General features: G+C 50.5%; 11 protein-coding genes across 11 annotated transcripts; 6 read left to right on the top strand and 5 right to left on the bottom strand.

Annotated features, from left to right (window-relative positions):
- Nucleotides 1-11: 11 nt before the first annotated feature.
- ASPBRDRAFT_190581 (uncharacterized protein) lies at nucleotides 12-1,146 on the bottom strand (the record flags this gene model as incomplete). The annotated part of the gene is made up of 3 exons (XM_067620257.1): nucleotides 12-593; nucleotides 680-986; nucleotides 1,055-1,146. The coding sequence occupies 3 exons, from the start codon at nucleotides 1,144-1,146 to the stop codon at nucleotides 12-14; spliced, it is 981 nt and encodes a 326-aa protein (XP_067484503.1).
- A 694-nt stretch (nucleotides 1,147-1,840) lies between these two features.
- On the top strand, nucleotides 1,841-3,342 carry ASPBRDRAFT_36450 (5'/3'-nucleotidase SurE). The gene is made up of 4 exons (XM_067623505.1): nucleotides 1,841-1,983; nucleotides 2,138-2,991; nucleotides 3,061-3,229; nucleotides 3,287-3,342. Exons 1-3 carry the CDS (start codon nucleotides 1,972-1,974, stop codon nucleotides 3,128-3,130), a joined length of 936 nt encoding a protein of 311 aa, XP_067484502.1. The 5' UTR covers nucleotides 1,841-1,971; the 3' UTR covers nucleotides 3,131-3,229; nucleotides 3,287-3,342.
- ASPBRDRAFT_232425 (uncharacterized protein) lies at nucleotides 3,180-3,877 on the bottom strand. The gene is made up of 2 exons (XM_067622009.1): nucleotides 3,287-3,877; nucleotides 3,180-3,229 (listed from the first exon to the last, which is right to left on the bottom strand). The coding sequence occupies exon 1, from the start codon at nucleotides 3,662-3,664 to the stop codon at nucleotides 3,287-3,289; it is 378 nt and encodes a 125-aa protein (XP_067484501.1). The 5' UTR covers nucleotides 3,665-3,877; the 3' UTR covers nucleotides 3,180-3,229.
- ASPBRDRAFT_36448 (uncharacterized protein) lies at nucleotides 3,684-4,019 on the top strand. Its single transcript, XM_067623504.1, has one exon. It carries the CDS (start codon nucleotides 3,690-3,692, stop codon nucleotides 3,954-3,956), a length of 267 nt encoding a protein of 88 aa, XP_067484500.1. The 5' UTR covers nucleotides 3,684-3,689; the 3' UTR covers nucleotides 3,957-4,019.
- Nucleotides 4,020-4,733: 714 nt separating this feature from the next.
- Nucleotides 4,734-6,563, top strand: ASPBRDRAFT_50186 (flavin-containing monooxygenase; the record flags this gene model as incomplete). Its single annotated transcript, XM_067626494.1, has 5 exons — nucleotides 4,734-4,901; nucleotides 4,962-5,340; nucleotides 5,406-5,971; nucleotides 6,047-6,498; nucleotides 6,539-6,563. 5 exons carry the CDS (start codon nucleotides 4,734-4,736, stop codon nucleotides 6,561-6,563), a joined length of 1,590 nt encoding a protein of 529 aa, XP_067484499.1.
- A 1,502-nt stretch (nucleotides 6,564-8,065) lies between these two features.
- On the top strand, nucleotides 8,066-9,629 carry ASPBRDRAFT_190578 (uncharacterized protein; the record flags this gene model as incomplete). The annotated part of the gene is made up of 2 exons (XM_067620256.1): nucleotides 8,066-8,816; nucleotides 8,869-9,629. The coding sequence occupies 2 exons, from the start codon at nucleotides 8,066-8,068 to the stop codon at nucleotides 9,627-9,629; spliced, it is 1,512 nt and encodes a 503-aa protein (XP_067484498.1).
- A 670-nt stretch (nucleotides 9,630-10,299) lies between these two features.
- On the bottom strand, nucleotides 10,300-11,773 carry ASPBRDRAFT_50184 (zinc finger HIT domain-containing protein; the record flags this gene model as incomplete). The annotated part of the gene is made up of 3 exons (XM_067626493.1): nucleotides 10,300-11,014; nucleotides 11,122-11,613; nucleotides 11,724-11,773. The coding sequence occupies 3 exons, from the start codon at nucleotides 11,771-11,773 to the stop codon at nucleotides 10,300-10,302; spliced, it is 1,257 nt and encodes a 418-aa protein (XP_067484497.1).
- A 265-nt stretch (nucleotides 11,774-12,038) lies between these two features.
- Nucleotides 12,039-13,062, bottom strand: ASPBRDRAFT_36444 (uncharacterized protein). The gene has a single exon (XM_067623502.1). The coding sequence runs from the start codon at nucleotides 12,919-12,921 to the stop codon at nucleotides 12,103-12,105; it is 819 nt and encodes a 272-aa protein (XP_067484496.1). The 5' UTR covers nucleotides 12,922-13,062; the 3' UTR covers nucleotides 12,039-12,102.
- A 172-nt stretch (nucleotides 13,063-13,234) lies between these two features.
- Nucleotides 13,235-14,305, bottom strand: ASPBRDRAFT_24943 (F-box protein; the record flags this gene model as incomplete). The annotated part of the gene is made up of 1 exon (XM_067622113.1): nucleotides 13,235-14,305. One exon carries the CDS (start codon nucleotides 14,303-14,305, stop codon nucleotides 13,235-13,237), a length of 1,071 nt encoding a protein of 356 aa, XP_067484495.1.
- Nucleotides 14,306-14,781: 476 nt separating this feature from the next.
- On the top strand, nucleotides 14,782-16,208 carry ASPBRDRAFT_202264 (oxidoreductase, short chain dehydrogenase/reductase family). The gene is made up of 4 exons (XM_067621627.1): nucleotides 14,782-15,145; nucleotides 15,248-15,543; nucleotides 15,595-15,898; nucleotides 15,973-16,208. Exons 1-4 carry the CDS (start codon nucleotides 15,098-15,100, stop codon nucleotides 16,060-16,062), a joined length of 738 nt encoding a protein of 245 aa, XP_067484494.1. The 5' UTR covers nucleotides 14,782-15,097; the 3' UTR covers nucleotides 16,063-16,208.
- Nucleotides 16,209-16,443: 235 nt separating this feature from the next.
- Nucleotides 16,444-17,649, top strand: ASPBRDRAFT_190573 (putative endo-1,3(4)-beta-glucanase; the record flags this gene model as incomplete). Its single annotated transcript, XM_067620255.1, has 1 exon — nucleotides 16,444-17,649. One exon carries the CDS (start codon nucleotides 16,444-16,446, stop codon nucleotides 17,647-17,649), a length of 1,206 nt encoding a protein of 401 aa, XP_067484493.1.
- Nucleotides 17,650-18,254: the final 605 nt, after the last annotated feature.

Genomic DNA, 18,254 nt, shown 5'->3' with positions numbered 1-18,254 from the left:
GATTTCCAAGGTTAATTCTCGGTATATAGAATGACAGTGTATCGCGTCGCGTATAGGTAGGCAGATAGGCAGGGTAGAAAGTAGGTAGGGCTAGCTACCTTGTTCCGTTGCAAAGACACTGTTTCGCCCTCGGGTTCGGGCTCGAATTCAACGTTGAAATGTAGACTATGATGCACCTTGATCAGCTCTGACTGAACGTCTTGCGTGCAAGCCTGGAAATCCCTTGGGAGGTGAACGGGTATCGTTGCAGAGTAGTCAAAGTCTAGCGACTCGGGCAAGAGGGCCCTTGCAGGTCGTTGGACGGCATAGCTCTGGTGAAGTATGACATGCTCTTTCCGAAAAGTTGAAGGTAGGTAGTTATTGTAATTTATTGCATCCGATGCCGTGGGCGTGACTTTGAGGGCATGAGTCTCGGTGATGTGGATGGTGATGCTGCGGGGGTGGATATCAGATGGCAATTGACCTTTCTGCGGCAGGTTTGATAGCGACGAATACTCGAATCTGAGGGGAAAACTTGCTCCGAAGGGAATGTGCGTGGGGATCGAGATTCGGTATCGGAGATTAAGTTCCTCGTTCGGATGCTCTTCGTATGACTAGGTGTAAGGGCTATGGTTTTAGTCCTGACTCACTCACTTATCCTAGGAGGTTTGCGAAAGCCGACAGCAAAAAGAACACTCACCGGCATGACTTGGTCCAGCAAATTCGCATAGAACACGTTGGGGGTCCGATGGATTCTAAGTGGAGTGGTCGACTCGATATCTGAATAGAAGTGCCGATGAATAACACCCCGGACCTCATAGGAATGATACGTGTGGCCCACGCCAGTGATGGTATCCATCATTTCTCGGACAATAGGCAACTCGAACGGGAACTCATATCTTCCCCTTGGTAGTCGAAATGAGTTGTCTCTTGATGAGGCCAAAATTTGCCTGCGTTCCACGGTAGTGCCACCCTGACAGGGTCCTGCGTTAATCTCAGGGCGTGGTCTAGGGAGGGACGAGTTAGGATATTTATTTCTCTATTTATCTGTTCATCCTCTTTCATTTCCACCTACATTTTCAAGCTTCCTACGATCTTCACTTCGATAGCATTGACAGAGATATCCTGAGGGATGCTTAGAAACAGTCTCCCAGAGATAGACGGCATGTTCGTTGCTTGGTCTTCCGAAAGGACTGGAATAAAGATACATGATCTGTCAAGCCTAGCAGTGAAGACGGTCGATTAGTCTATCTCCATCCGGACTCCGAAATGGTATATCAAACACGGGGGGAGGGGCATACCGCAGCTCGAACCGGATTGGTTGTTTGTTGCTGAACATTCTGCTGTAGCTTCCAGAGATGTTGGGAACGTCTGTTGCAAAGACCAGAATTCGAAGACAACTTTTGGTTCTGAAGTAGTAGAACTATTGTCCGTTAAATACTAGCCGCCGTACACCTTACTATGCGGATGTAAGGAGTACTTGACGCATGTTGGACTTGGTTTGGGTAGTGGAGACATCGAACAAGTACTTGGATTCTTTCGGATAACAGAAAAGATAAGAGAATGACTTGCCTTCTAGTATTATCGTGAAGTGAGTGCTACTCATGATTCTGACTGGAGTGCAGGTTTTGGTTTCTCTTCATTGGCCTGGCTATAGATACTTGGCTCCGTGTCTGCTCGGCAAATTTCCCTCTTTCTCTCTCTCCCTTCTCTCTCTCCGATCTCGGGAACATTACCCTGAAGGGTTCTTGGTAAGTAGCCAACCAAATACGTCATCACATGACTCTTTCGAATTGTTGGCCAATTGATCAAGGTTAAGCAATCCTCCACAGAAAATAACTTATTTAAGCGGCATTATGAAGTCAATTCCTCATCGAGTAGTGTTCCCCTCGACGCCAGCGAATTCCCCAAGGCATTCTTGACTGAAGAGCTGACTCAAGTTATATCAGCCCATCCATCACTGCCACAGCAGCTCATCTCATACTATTACCAATGCATGTCCTAGTAAGTAACAGCCATCAATCCTATGACTACATCCAGACCTCATGAATGAAGACGATGAGAGTTACCTACATGTAACCAAATAAAATCGTATAGCGGAAAAAGAAAACACTACCAAAGCAAGCAAGAGTGTGAACTAAGGTTTTCATATTGTCAGGTTGTCAACGATGACGGGCCGCCTTCGCGGGATGGATCCCCGTTTGTTCACTTTTTGGTCAATGAACTCAAAGCCCAGGGGCACTTTGTCACTGTTGTCTTACCCAACCAGCAACGCTCTTGGATCGGAAAAGCTCATTTTGTAGGGGAGATCGTCCGCCCGACGTTTTACTATCCTGACAGGCTGTCCCAATCCAATGATCCCAGCAGTAATGAGGAAAATCAACATGAACACCCCTGGGTGCTAGTCAATTCAACACCCGCTGGTTGTGTGCAGATCGGGCTACATCACAACCATGCTCTTCACAAACATAATCAGAGGAAGGAGAAACCTAACCCAGTGGATCTGGTAATATCGGGCCCAAACCTTGGGGCGAATACAACGACTCTTTTCTCGCTCTCGAGCGGTACAATCGGTGGGGCTCTGGAGGCTGCGTTATGCGGGAAGAGGTCTATCGCCTTATCCTTCGAGCCACCGAGCAAGCTCCCCTCTTACGATCCAGATATGGTTACAGAGGCGTCGAGGCACTCGGTTCGCCTTATCGATCATCTTTATCACAACTGGGGTGAAGGTGTGGAGTTGTACTCGATCAATGTCCCTCTGCGACCTGCCACAACTGCTGCGGAAGAGAGGAAAGTCTTGTATTCTCGGATCCGGCCGAATCGGTGGCTATCAGAGAGCCCGTTTCGGGAGGTTTCGTCGTCTGGGGATGCGACTACTGCGCTGGCTGACAATGACAAAACCCAATCCCCCCCGCTGCTGCGATGGGAGCCGGATTTGACTGATATTCATGGAAGCATGGACCGCACATCAGATATGGATGATGACTGGATGGTGCGTGGCGGGAAAACCAGGTACGTGGCCAGTGGAACCCTGCAAAGAAGACCTAGCAGTATAAATGGACTAACCATGGCGGTCGGTAGTGTGACTCCGCTCAAGGCGAATTTCATGCACGCTGTCCAGGCTGAGGGCGAGATTGATCTAGATGCTTAGGGGACTTGAAGGGTGGCGGACGGAAATAGTATTCGATCGCGATGGAGACAAACTTGCTTCTCTGCCAGCTAATTTGCCCTTCTCCAGCTTTTGACACATCTTATAGAATTTGTATTAGAGTGTGAAATAATATAGAAATTGCAGAGACCGACTTACTCAGATGAACAATGTCATACTAGTACAGCCAGCCCACCGGCTCATCAACTCTCTCACCCGGTACTCCGTCGCCCAACCAATTGAGTCCTCAACCTCTCTCAGTAGATTCACCACTAGCTGCCGCTCTGTAAATGTTTGAAAGCACTGGCATGCCACAAACAGTAGCTGCACCGTATGCGAGCAGATCGCATCCGGCAACCCAGCAATAGTACTAATCCCGCAAATCTCCCTCGCATGCTTCACAACCTCGCTTTCGATTTTGTGATAAGCGTGCAGGCGCGACGTGACAGTCGACCAAATCGCCGTGGACTCCTGCGGCATATTTATCAACAGGAGAATCCGTGCCATATGGTGAGTCTGCATCGTGACAGCACACATTGGCACCGTAAGAATAACGGCGTCTATGGTTGTTGTTGCTGTTGTCGCCTCCCCACTGAACGGTGGCGAGGGGGTCAATTGCAGTCCCGGCACGAGGCTCGAGAGACCAAGCGGGTTGCGGACGCAGGGCGAAAATGATGCTGGAAGGAGGCTACGCCATGAGTGTAGTAAAGCCTCTAAGGTTCTTCCATGCTTCAAGAAGATCGCTCTGTGGGACGCCCATGCGCATGCCCATGCGCGCTTCTTGGCTGGAAGGGGAGGTATAATATTCTCCGAATTTACCGGGTTTTAGTTCGTTGCCGTTGATTTTAAAGATGATAATGAGAGCGCATGACAGTCTAAAGACAGGTGTAAGCCCAACATCACTGCCGCATGGATTGTCGAGGAGGGAGGCAAACTGTAGGGATTCGTGTAGAAAGCGAGGAGATTCCCCTTCGGGACATCGGGACTTTACAATTACCGATCCCCGAGGTTTGTCCAGAGAAAGCTATCTTATATTATTTTTATTTTCTGGTTTTATTCTTCTCCTAATCCTCTGCGACATGCCCATTGAGGCTATTCTAGATAGATGGTTCATCATCACCCTTCTGCGGTATTTTCGATGTGGAGCAAGCACGGTCCGCTGTGGGTCGTTTTGGTAACCGGGAAATCTTTGCGAGAGTCGAGATTCCATCCCAACTCACTCCTGGCAATATTGGCGAGAGCAAGGGTCCCAGAATCCATTTCCCACTTCAGTTGGGGATGCATGATATCATCCCTACATGTGCAGTTTGTTCTAACTGGAGATTCATTCCTCGATGGACTCGGGACTTTTACCTACCTCGGAAGCATCTCGTTTGACCACAACGTCCAACATCTGTTGCTGATCGAGCCCAGCATGTTCATCGGTCCTGAGCGCTGCATTACTTCAACCACACAAAATGCCCTTGCAGCACACGTATGAATGGATGCTACATGTATAAAGCCTGTCTACTTACTTACGTCCTGCCTTCTATCATCCACACCATTACATCTCCCCAGACCTTTCTAGTTATTCAAGTTCCTGAAGTTTACGTACACTTCGAACACCATGTCGATCGACACCGACGTTCTGATTATCGGAGCAGGTCCGTCAGGCTTGGGCATGGCCATTCAGCTCATCCGCAACTTCGGCACACGGAGGTTCGAGATCATCGAGAAGACGTCTAATGTCGGCGGAACATGGTCTTTGAATACCTACCCCGGCTGCGGGTGTGATGTTAGTGATGTAGTTCGTAGTCAAGGCCAGGTCCAGCAAGTATCCTTACTACTACTCTAGGTCCCGTCTCACTTCTACTCATACTCCTTCGCACCGAACCCGTTCTGGTCGCGGAAGTTCGCCCTGCAGCCCGAGATTCACCAATATTTCGAGTCAGTGGCGGAGCAGTACGACCTCCGTCCCCATGTGCGCTTCCACTCCGCTGTCAAGCTGGCCGAGTACGACTCTGAGACAGCAACCTGGAGGGTGGTCATTGAAGACCAGAGAACTGCGCGCCAGTTTCACAAGCGGTGCCGGATTCTGGTCTCGGCCGTCGGCGCCCTTTCGGTTCCCAAGGGCTGCGATATCCCCGGGGCCGAGAAGTATACCGGTCGTCTCTTCCACTCTGCCCAGTGGGATCACAGCTTCGATTATAAGGATAAAGAGGTCGTTTGTGTTGGTAAGCCCAACCTTCATCCCCAAACGCGAAAATAAAGTCGGGGTAACCATCGTGGTCTTGTGTAGGGAACGGCTGCAGCGCCACCCAGTTTGTGCCAATAATGAGTGCTGGCCCTAACAAGGTGAAGAGAATTACCCAATTCTCCCGCCAGGCTCACTGGCTCGCCGAGCGACCAAACCCCGAATACTCGCGCGGATTCCGGTTTTTGATGCGTTGGGTTCCTGGCGCCCAGCGGCTCTATCGCCTCTTACTCTTCGTCCAGTTAGAAAAAGACTTCGCAGGCTTCCGTTTGGAAAGTGGAAGAAGTCTGCGCAATGAGTGGACCGCCGCTGCTACCGAATACATCTTAAAAAACTCCCCGGTCAAGTATCGCAACTTTCTGGTCCCTAGCTCTGTCATGGGATGCAAGCGCAAGGTAATGGATACGGACTATCTTGCCTGCCTGCACCGTGAAAACGTAGAGCTTGTCTACAACGATCCTATAGATCGGATCACCAAATCCGGGGTCGCGACACAGTCTGGCAGAGTAATTGAAGCGGACGCCATTATCCTCGCAAATGGGTTCGAGACTCAGAAGCCCTTGTTCCCGATGGAGATTCGAGGGCAGGATGGGCAAAGCATTGCCGACCATGTAAGCAACTATTACTACTGCCCTCGGCGGAGTCGCAAGAGAAGGCATGTGTGCCAGCACTAATCCGTCAAGCAGTGGGCTGAGTTTGCAGAGGGCTCCCCAGAGGCCTACTTCGGCACTTGCTTATCAGGGTTTCCTAACCTCTTTTTGCTGATGGGCCCGAACACACTCTCCGGCCACCTCTCCGTACTTTACACAACAGAATGCCAAATTAACTTCATCATACGGCTTCTGAACCCGATCTTGGGCCGGTATAAACATTCATCTTGGCCGAAGAAACAGTGTCCTGATTCAGTCGCCGTCACCTCCGTGGCTGAGCGCCGAGACATCGCTCTGACAGATCAGAAAGCACAGCAGCTCGTCTGGGCGACAGGTTGTAGCTCATGGTTCATCGATCCCAGCACCGGGCGAAACACTATAATGTTCCCAGACTGGCAGTCCAAGTTTCATCTCCGCAGCATTTTCATACAGTGGCAGGACTTTGTTTATTCACAGGCACCTAGAGGAGCCCCTCAGGAGATTGCAGTGTATTCGCACATCCCGCTCTCGGTTGCTTCCGCTGCGAAGATTGTCATTGTTGCTGGAGCTGTGATCGGACTGTCGTCTCTGACAAGCCTTAACTTGATATCGAAACTACCAGATCTGCAGCAATATGCGTCCGGTCTGTTCTCCCGACTATAGGCTTTAGAGTAAATTGCTCTGGGAAACCTTTTGCTCTCTGTTGTTCTCTGCGAGCTTTCTCTGCTATGGTCGCACATTATAGCAATGGCAGTGCCCGTCGATGATCTCTCTATCTAGGCTTTATTTTTGTACCTGAATTTCACATAAGAGGGACTACTTCAACACACTGTGCTGCGAGTGGATAGGAGACCCACTCTGGACTTGCAAAAAGGATGGCGGAAAGAGTCTAGTGTGACAGAGTCCACTTTGCACTGCTGTACGGAGTAGACTTAGGCACTTATACTATCATGTCCAGCACTTTCGCATCTCATTCTCTCCATGTCGTCTGCTCATTGAAATCGGAGAGAGAAAGCCTGGTTGAGGCTCTCACTTCGATATCGAACGCAGGCTATATCGCAGCTGGCCTTCCAAATCCCAAATCCATTAGTACAGACAGCGTCCCTTATCAACACCTACGAAACAATGGCGCTAAGTAGTATCTATCTATCATTCAGACGCCTGGGATGCTTTAACCGGACAAGGTTCCGTTAGGAATGAGAGATTCTTCCCTGGAAGACTGTCGACTAAGCTCGATATTGGGAGCTCTGAGATTGCTGCTTCTGCATTGTTGCCGAATCTCAACTCAGCAATGCAGTCAGTCTATGTAAGCGAACCCCGCCCGTCAGTCTGGAGAATGAGGCCTTGTGGAAACCGTTTTCATCGTGTACACAATATGACCAATACGGTTATTGATACGACGCTGAGGGCCATGACGCTGTAGCACTGCTCGTGGTTATTTGCGTTGTCCAATCAACGGGTGATGCTACTCTCCATTCGGGTGGCGAGATGAGCAGAAGCAATGGTGATTGGCTGCCTTGGGTCAGCTGAATGCAGTGTTTCTGCCAAGCCGCCGATATGTTGTGATCCGTATTGTCACGGGGTGTATCATGTATTGTCATAGCTGGCTCGCGATAACATCCTCTGCGATTATCTATACTATGAAGGAGATGATGCTTGGAGTGGAAAAGTATGCCTTGATTTTACCTGTATATTTGGGGAAATACCAGAAAAGAAGTGATGCTATGATGGCAATTCCCTTGTGTGCGACAGTAGGCATGTTGGTCAGGCGCTGGAGTGAATTCGGTTGGGTAAGGCGGGTGCCACGAAGGAACTTGAAGGCAGCCAGCGAGGGGGGCGGGATCTGCCTGGATCCCCTTCGTCGCCGGTCGCTCGTCTCTTTTCCCTCTTGCAACGCCCCAGCCATCGCTTTTCGACCAGCAACAACCGTCATCGAACTCCACCACAACCATCTCGCTCCCATCTCAAAACTCAGGCAAAATGTTGCTGATACATGTCTAAACCGATCTATGTGTGCTTGTGTACATCAAACCACGCAGTTATACCGATTTCACTGTCTCTCCCCTTTCGCCCATCATGACCACAACACTCGAACGCAGCCTCTCTCGCACATCGAGCATGTCCATCCCCGTTTCAAGCCCTAGACTATCTCTCATCCACGAAAATACGCCCCCAGCCCTAGCAGACCCGTCCCTATCACACATCCATGACCGCCTGACCCTTCTGGATTCCCGCCTACTTGAGCTACGCTCCAGCGTTCTCACGAAAGATGGCTACGTTGACCGACGAAACCGCGAAGATGAACACATTCGCCGAGAATTCGAAGCCCATCGGTCAATTTCCAGTCGGATCGATCTGAACGTTGTTGCGTTGAAGACAGACGTCGACCAGTTGAAGTCAGGGATATCCCAGCTCAAGTCCAGTATCGGCCAAAGTGGCAACGAGACCGTCTTTCTTCGCAGTGATGTCGATCGCCTGTCGAAAAATGTGGAGCAGATCCAGTCAGATGTTGAGCACCTGCAGACCGATGTATGCGGATGTCGCGTGGAGATTAGCAAACTACACGCGACCATCAGCCAACTCCGAACTGATCTGATCACTCTGCAACATGAGACATCGCGGCATTTGACTTCCGTGTTCAACCGGTTCTCTCTCATCGAAGCTCGGATGAAGCATTCTGAAAGAGTCCGGTTTAACTCGCTGGCTCATACGACACACGCCCCGATTACGCCTGTTCCTGTGGTTGAAGAAGACGGGACGTTGCAATGGCCTGAATATTTCCCTCGCACTGTATGGAGATTCTGGTGTTTGAAGAAGAGAAGCAGGAGTAAGTGCAGGAAGAATAAACATCCCAAGCAGAAACATCTAACACTATTCAGTAAACCGACTGGCCCAACTGGCCGACTTCTATCAGCTTGGAGGATACGAGTATTGGGGCCGCATGCATCAAGAGCAGATTTTGTTTGCCAGTGATAGCGACTCCAGTGATTCCAGCGACTATCCGTCCAACCTCAGTCGCGCAGAAGCTGTACGCCTGTACCCCGAGGCCGCACACCAGGCCCTGGCTGCGACCTTGGGGTTGGTATATTATAAGATTCGCAACGAAGTGGGCGAAGGCCCGAATGCTGCTATAACTCGCCCACCTAAACGTCAGCAGGAAGAGGCTATTTCGGCTGCTTCGAGCAAGGAGAAGCCGGTCAAAATAGCACGCCGGCCAACCGTGTCGCCTACGACTCTTAAACGCCTCATCACTGGACCCTCTTTGGAGTCCAAGTCTTTGACCTCTGAAGAGTCTGACAAGCTCGGTTGGAACGCTCACTCGGATGTCTCCGATGACACAATGAGCAAGCTTCGTGGGATCGTTTCGGACGAGGTTGGCACATTGCTTCGAGCCTTGGAGAAAGGCCGAATTCGACTTCGATCCAACCGATCGGAGCGGACGAACATGTCGCCTACTGAGTCTAGAGCCGCCGAGTCTAAAGCTGGCTCTCGCAACAGCAAGATTGCGCCAGAGGATGAGCCAACTCTGCCGAATACGATTCCTACTGAAGTATTGTCTATCTCCTCTGATCATGCCGAGAAGATCGGCGATCACGAACTTCCAGATACCGCGTCTGATGCTTCAAGTCCACTGACTTGAGCCCATGGGATACGCACTGCAGTTGTGATATCTCTACTCAACCCGTCGATACCGTGGTTACGTCGCCACCTCGCCGCTGCAAAGCAGACGCTCGAGTACTCGTGGATCGCCGTTCCGCTCCAGGCTCATGTCGCGCCATCGATTAATCGAGGCTGCGGAGCCGTGCTAGAACCTCCAACGAAGTACCTGAAGGGCAGGAACGACACTTGCTCGCCAAAGTGAGCATTTGACATATACCGACGGTTTATAATATATCATGGCTATCTAAAGCCGTTACGGACGTTGATACCCGACAAAGCATCAATGGCGTCCCGATTTGGATTATTTTGGTTCATATGATACCCCGTGTTTGGACATTGTTTAGCGTATATATCTGATTTTTGAGTGGACAATTAACCAGTGATTATTGACCAAGCATAGCTCGATCCGAGACGATTGGGTCGGGATTTCGAGTAACTACGTATGCGCATCGAGTTCGCTGCCTTCGTCGCTTCAGACTGCTTCGGAGTGCAACAGCCGATCTTAGATGATTTCTTCCTCGTACAGATGCCAAAGTAAAGCACCGGTCCACCCGGTTTTTCAGTTGTCGCTATGATATGAACAAGTATTAAGGTAAACTAAATGCCCCCCTTTCTTCTGTCATGATGCTCCAGCCAAGTCTAGATGGTCCCTACGCTGCTGCCGAAGGCTCGAACAGATCCTTCTGGAGCACTTCCAGAACCTTGGATTCGTCGACACCTTGGAGGTCAATGGCACCCGGAGGCAATTGAGCGTCGTCTGCATCCCCCGTATCCTCGCTGCTCTCCTCCGGGGACTCATGCGTGCGAAGGTACTCTTCCTCCAGGATGTACTTAGCATATTCCTGGGCTCGTATAGTATCAGGTGAGTCTGGCAGCACGTAGATGGTAGGGAACTCCAAGACGGTGTGACCACGTAGAGCGGCAGCAATGGAGATCGCCGGAGGCAGGGGGGCCAACACCGGCTGTTTCGTAGCTGTCCGCGGCCGATGAAGGTAGAAGTAGAGATCGCGGTGGGGGGTCAGTGGTAGCGAGTCTGATGTAGTTGGTGTCGCCTCAGAAGCTTCCAGTTGAGCGTTTGATGTGTCTGTCGGCTGTGTAGGTTCTGTAGTCGGGGCTAGCTTGGGGGCTGTAGTCGAGGAGGCATCCTGCGGTTGTTGTTGTTTTTGCTCCTCCGTCTTCGACTCTGGCGTCTCCTCTGGCTTCTCATCTCCGGCCTGTTTCTGGTTCTGCTCATCGCCCTCCTCCTTAGGGAGAGGAACCACGCGATCATACGAGTCCGCGATAGGGGCCATCTCGGAGCAATTCCTCATCTTCTTCTCCCCATCAGCTAGAATCCACTCGACCGTCCAAATCAAACACTGATTCCTATCAAACGTACCACCCAGTTAGCTCTCATTCTCATTCCCACTCCCCACCCCCTTACCCCAAACAAACAACAAGAGAAAGAGAGGAAGAGAAAGAGATAGACATACCTAGCCAACCACCGACTCCCATTCCCCTTATTCCTACTCATCCCCTTGGGCGCCCTAACAACCCTCACCCCTCTCTCCTCCGCGCGTCTCATAAACTCCATCTCAGCCCTCGTCATCCCACCACCACTGCTACTACCATCTCCCCTCTTCCTCTTTCCCCCAGCAGCAGCAGTAGCAGCCCCATCCTTCCCCCCCTCAGAAACATGATCCAACCCCACAGCCTCCAAATCCCTCATACCCCCAGCAGCAGTAACATCAATCCCCCTATTCTCCGCATCCCGTCCCGCCCGCTCAATCGAGCGCTCAATCCCCGTAATAAAATTAAAGTCGCGATCGAAGGCGGATTCCGTTGCTAGTTCGGATCGGCGCAGGTAGGCTGCTGGGTCGCGGATCCCAGAACATTGGGACCAGAGTTTGTGGCGGCGTGTGCAGGGTAGGGAGCACGTGCGAGTGGAGCATCGCGGACAGCGATATTTGGGGGGTTGGAGGTGGCTATAGTTTTTGCACAGGGGGGTGTGGTTAGTGGTGGTTTATGGAGATGGGGATGGATGGAATGGGAAGGGTAGGAGAGGAGAGGATAGGATAGGATAGGATAGGCGTACCAGATTGAGCAGAGGTCGGAGAGGGGCGAGTCGGGGGTTGAGGAGGACATTGTTCTTCTTATTATATATATTTGTAGAGTAGGGTTGTGTTGAATAGTTAGAGAGGGAAGTAAAATAGGTGGTGGAGGATTGGCGCATGCGGAGAAAAAAAATGATAGCATGGGATTTCCGTATCGGAGATAAGCAGTGGTCGGTGGTGGCTTATCGATAAGGAGCTTGAATTGATGGTTTGGTGCCTAGGGCAGAAAGGAGGTTCCGTCAGTTGTTTACAACAAGACCAAGATAGTCTGGACTAGTCAATCAACAGGCGGTGCTTGATAAATGGCTGACTTTTTTTCATTAAAATTCAATGAGAGTAGTATACCTACTACTCGACCAACTATTTCAACCGAACAAACCCCGCACCACGTCCCGTCTCCTCCACCAACTGCTCACCCAGACTGTCCATCTCAGCACGCATAAGCGCAGTCGCACCTTTAGCTTGGCGACTATTCTCAAAATCAATCAAGTGAACCGTATTACCATCATCTCGAACAACAAAATTATATCTATTCACATCGCCGTGAAGGATACCAAGACCATGTAGACGTCCCAGCACTTCTTGACACCCCGGAAGATCCTCAACCCCTGCTGCACGCCCTTCAATCTTTTCCAGTATAAATCCAATCACCCGTCCATGCTCATGGACATGACCTAGGAAGCGCGGAGCAAGACTTGTATCCTGTAGTATCTTGTATATAGATGTCTCTCGCGATAACCGGGGTATCTCCCACTCGAAACGGGCGACTTTGGCGATGACTGTTGTGGAACTTTCTGAAGTAGCAGCGCTTAGTGGCTCAGTACTGCGGTAGGTTGCTTCGAATGTAGTAGCTGTAAGCTGCCTTGTCCTTTTTAGATCGAGACAGTCAATCTGCGAAGGATGCCAGATATCTGTTATGCCAATGAGGTCTCGGTTTTGTAAATCGACGGTGAGTTCGCCGCTGACTGGATCTCGGCTGATATATGCGGTATTCCAGGTGGGTTCGTCAGGGAGGTTGGGTAGTGAGCTGAGAGGCATGGAGAGAGTTGTGCGGTCGAATGTACCGGGGCGGATTGTTAGGTATCGGACCTGGGTTTGTAGTAGTATTCGGTAGTCGCTGTCGTCTCTGCTTGATACGTCCGTGGAGAGGATCGTGGGGGAGGGATGTGGTGAGCTCATTTGTGTGGGTGCGGAGAGGCTTCGTGGTGGTAGTGGTGTAGGCTTTAAGAAGCTCTTGGCTTTTATGAAAGGGGTAATTGAGATACTCTCTTTAATGGGGGGATATAATAGCTTCTAGCGTGGTCTAGAGATTGAGACAACGGTAGCAAAGTGAGAGGGGTGCCGCTATGATCATCCGCATACGCGCCTATCATGCATGTCTGATCGGGCATCGCACTTGACAAGACATATTTCCATTGAGTGACTAATCTAGGTACAGCCTCCGAGATACACAAAAGCCACTTCGACTAATAGACAAGCCCCCCCGTACATGCTATTTACCTCTGAATGACATGACAACGTCTCTCTTCTTCGCGGAGCCTCCCTTTTTGACAAACTGCGGGACATCGGGCTCGATGGTGCCTCCCTCGCTCAAGCCCCATAGCTTGCGAGCCTCTTGACAAGATCTGAAGTGTTCCATGAATCCCTCATGCGAATACACCCTATCCCGTTTATCGCAGACATTCGATTTGACCCTCGACGACCACAGATCCTTCTCTAGAGCAATCTGGCATCCACTGCAGGAGACACCCTTCTCAATGACATCGGATTCATTGTCCAAGTAAGGCAGTGCCGTAGTAACCATATAAGGCTGTAGCTCGGTGTCCCTCGAAACCTTTCCCGGACTTTTCTCAACCTCGGCAGACGGAAAGATCGTGCTGATTGAGTTTTCCAGTATCAGTTCAAACCGTCTCTTTCGCTGTGTTTCCTCCAATGAGTAAAGCCCAGGCAGCGACTTTACCGTGGGGACCAGTCGGGATATAGGACCTGCACGCCGCTTCAAGTAGGGTCGGACATTCGAAGCAGGCAAAACGTAAGGAAGGGCTTCGTCCGCGATGCAGGTGAAGCAGCATCTTATGAACAACGGAAGGAAGATGAAGCCGCCAAAGGCATCGCAGCTTTCACAATTCTTGATGCAGAGGACGGCATACAAGTCTGATATGGTGTACCAAGATGCAATGCCGGTTCGGAGGGTGATGTACACGGCCTCGACAGCATGGGTGACTACCGCTTTGTAGTATCGACTAGCACTGGCGAGTTGTCGAGCACGACGGTTGACTCGGTGGAAGCGGAAGAGGGATTGGATGTCAAGGTAAAGACATATCTCGTAGACTATCTCCACTGGGAAGACATCCAGGCTTCCTAGGCTTGAATCCAAGATGATGATATTGGTTGTTTGGGTCAGCACTTCACGGATTGGATCGTGGATCTTAGGGTCTGTTCTGATGACTGCTAGGTCGTAGTCATGTCGGTGGTATGAAGTGACGCGGATGATGTCCTTGGCGAACGGACCGTTAGTCTCTTCGTGAAGACGCGTTGTTTCTTCTGCTTTGTCTGGTTCCATGTTGAACGCTCGTCACTCTGGAGGATGTTGATACTGTGCAATCCCGGACAGTCACATACACTCAACCATTGGCATGGTGTATTAACTTGGGATAATTCTTGGCTCTATCATCCACTGGCTTGCAATGAGACACATGATAAAGCAGCGTTATATTCCTGAGATAAACAGAACTTGTTGTATACATCGCAGTCACTCTGTATACATGCACGTGATGTTCTCCATAGGACAAACTGGGGTTAGCGTTGCTTTGCCATTCACGAGGATTAACTGTGTGTACATGGCTGAGTGAATACTCAACACAAGCGAAGAATATGGATAGTGATGATATGGCATGTTGACTGAGAGAGACCAGATGCCTGTTTGTTATGGCTAATTCGGGGAGAAGTATATAGATGGTAGTGGCTACCCGGAGTATGGAGTTGTTAGTGTCCCAAGTGCTACTTCCGACCTGTCAGACTTAAACCATCTCCACATCGCCATGATATTGGTACATAGTAACCAATTTAGCAATCTTAATCTCTTTTTATGACTTCACAGACTATGTACTTCGTGTTTTGAAATCTAGACTCCATCTGCACCCCATACAAACCATGGCTACACTCTCCCTTGATTGATTACTGATCGCATCGCGGATTTCTAATCTTCGGCATGACAAGAACCCCGACTGAAATGACGACATGCGAATCTCCTCATCTTCGTATATAGTCCATTGTTACCCCCTCATTTTCCATTAACAACCCAGAACTATTTCTCTTTTTCATCAGAGAAAGAAAAAGGAATACAACTATCGAAATGGCCACCAAACCCTTCGCTATCATCGCCGGCGTCGGCCCAGGAACTGTACGTACATCCTCTCCCCATTCTCACCTCCACTTTCCATACTATATCAACTATATCTACCTCCATAACTATCCCCTCATAATAATACTAATAATGTGATAGGGCGCCTCTATCGCCCGCCGCTTCGCCAAATCCTACCCTGTCGTAGTCCTAGCCCGCAACCCAGCAAACTACCAGCCCGTCGTGGACGAAATCAACTCTTCCGGCGGCCAAGCAACCGGCATCAGCGCCGATCTGTCCGACACCACGGGTATCCGCGCCGCCTTTGAGCAGATCAAGTCGCAGTTCCAGGGTTCATCGCTAGCAGCAGCGGTGTTCAACTCGGGCGGTGGATTCGTCCGGAAGCCGTTCCTTGAGTTGACCGAGACGGAGTTTAGTTCGGGGTTTGAGTCGCAGGGGTATGTCTTCCGATTAATTCTAGGATATAATCTGCTAACGTGATAATATAGAAAGGGAGCATTCAACTTTGCACAGAGCGTCCTGCCTCTGTTCCCTGCTGAGTCTCAGGGAGGCTTGGAATACCCACCCACTCTCATTTTCACCGGCGCGACCGCTAGCCTGAAGGGCTCGGCGCAATTCGCTTCCTTTGCGGCGGGCAAGTTCGCCCTGAGAGCATTGGCACAGTCGTTGGCGAGAGAGTTCGGGCCTAAGGGCATTCATGTCTCGCATGTTATCATTGATGGGGTCATTGATATCCCGAGAACCAAGGGGTGGGTGTTTGAGAAGGAGGATGCAAAGCTGGATCCTGAGGCTGTAAGTTCCTCGCTATTATTTATTTCTCTTTGGTTGATGGTTGGGGTTATGGGACGATATGCTAATGTGGATAGATTGCCGACTCGTATTGGCATTTACATACGCAGCCCAGGACGACATTTGGGTTTGAGTTGGATTTGAGGCCGTATGTGGAGAGATGGTAATTGAATGACATGGGATATGAAGAGTATGATTCTTCGAGAGAGAAACCCAGTCTCTAATATTTGAGGATGAGGTAGTACATAGTAGTACCAACATAGGGAATTTCAAATGGCAGTTTCGGCATTTATGATAGCATTGTAATAAGCGGAAGGAAGCTCACAAGTAGAGACCTAAATACTATGTTTTAATTCAACAGCAGATATAGATATCTCAACATCAAGCACAAACCCGCACAAACCCTTTATGCAACTGACTAAGCAGCACAAACCACCTCCGCATCATCAATTCCATCATCATCCAAGCTCCCCATCAACATCACCACCACCACAAACACCAATCACCCCAAACAACACACCACACCACAGGTGTCCACCTCCCACACAATGTCATTTACCTCCGACCCCCCACCAACAGGGGACATCTCCCCTATCCCGAAAGACCCGAACGACCCATTCTCCCGCTTCCACCCACTAAAAGTCAACCCGGAGCTCTTCAAACGCCCCGACCCGATAACCCTGTACATGGGATTCGGCGGCCAAAGCGTGTGGAGCACCGTCGCAACAATGAACGTGATTCGCACACTCGAGCAACACCAACGCATCGCGAACCGCCCCTTAACACAATCCGAAGCGGACGCCACAATCGAGCACTGCACGGCGCGGCTTTACCACAGCCGAATCGGACAGCCGGTTGGTGTGCTCGCGGGCGCGATTATGACCTACAAGGGGGCGCAGAATACGGAGGCGTGGAAGAAGCATTTCTCTTCGGAGGCGGGCGTCCGGCGGGTCGATTTGCTGATTGAGGGGATTCAGAGCTGGGCGAGGGCGAATCCGGATACGTGGAAGAAGGAGGCTGGACGGGCCGGGTTGAAGACGGCGGTGTTCGCGTTTGTGGGACTGATGCTGGGAGATGGGATTGCTGGGGCGAGTGATATCAGTCAGATGATGAATGATTCGAGGTTGAAGGGGCTGTGGGCGGAGGCGAGGAAGAGGAGGGATGAGATGAGAGGACATGTGAAGACGGGGAAAATGCCGCCGGTGCCGCCGCCGACGACGACGACGCCGACGAGGGAGGAGGTGCCGAAGAGTGAGGAGCAGAATCAACAGCCACAGAGTGATGGGTATGGGATGGTGTCTGGAGGAATGCAGTCGGGGTCGGATGAGGAGGCGGCGAGGTTCGGGACGAGTACGACGTCGTGGGGAAGCGAGACGACGAAAAAGGTGGCTATGCCGGCTTATGAGACACCGAGTCCGTCGAGGGATAAGAGTGATGACTTCTGGGATGATGCTAGTCCGGTGGCTAGCGAGTACCGGGGCCAGGGCCAGTCGGTACCTGGGGAAAGTGCCTGGGAGCGCATTCGGAGGCAGAATAATGTTGCAGCCCAGCGCGAGCCTCGAGCGACAGTGTATAAGCCTGCGTCGAGCTCGACGGCCTCGTCTACTCCAGCTTCGGCCAACGATAAACCGAATGAGCGTGAGTTGGCGCAGGCGGAGTTTGACAGAATGTTGGAGGCGGAGCGGAAGATGTCGACAGATAGTCTGAACACTCCGCAGCAGAACCGTGCTGGGTGGTGGGGGAAATGGGACTGATTCTGTGTATAGAGTCTTGTACATTATAGCGCCAACTTATCGTCCACAGCATGGACAGGTAAACTCTGATTACGACTTTCCCCTCTGCCAGCTGATCTCTTGTCTTCGACCTATACTTGTCCGGCAGCAGTCAGATACGATTGCTTCGTATGTTTCCTACCAGTAATTCCTTCGCTCTAAGGCCTATTGTTTTACGGTAAAGGAACGGTACTGTCAGAAATGGCTCGATTAATCACTAAATGTCTTGCATATTTAGTAGGGCAAGGCTTAGGTAAATAGGTTAAGGAGCGACTTTTCTCGTGCCCCCGAGGGCCATGTTTAGAGGCGAAGTAGAATCAGAATAAAAAGAATAAAAAGAAAGCCCATTATAATGCATCTTCTGGTAACTGCGTATTCCTTGCTTGTCCATCATTATCTGGGAAGATATTGCCAGGGTATACAATTCCAACTATCACAATGACCAATATTCGAGATATGCCTTGGCTAAACGGGAAAAGGGGAAATGTGCAAATATAACTGTTCTCGAAAGAATGAAAAGAAGCAGAATGTCATCAATCATAAGTGTCCAACTGAAAGTGTTGACAGATTAGATGCAATGCATCAAA

The sequence above is a fragment of the Aspergillus brasiliensis genome (genome assembly GCF_001889945.1).
Source record: "Aspergillus brasiliensis CBS 101740 unplaced genomic scaffold ASPBRscaffold_1, whole genome shotgun sequence".
Taxonomy (NCBI): Eukaryota; Fungi; Ascomycota; class Eurotiomycetes; order Eurotiales; family Aspergillaceae; genus Aspergillus; species Aspergillus brasiliensis.
This window is presented reverse-complemented; position numbering and strand designations above follow the sequence as displayed.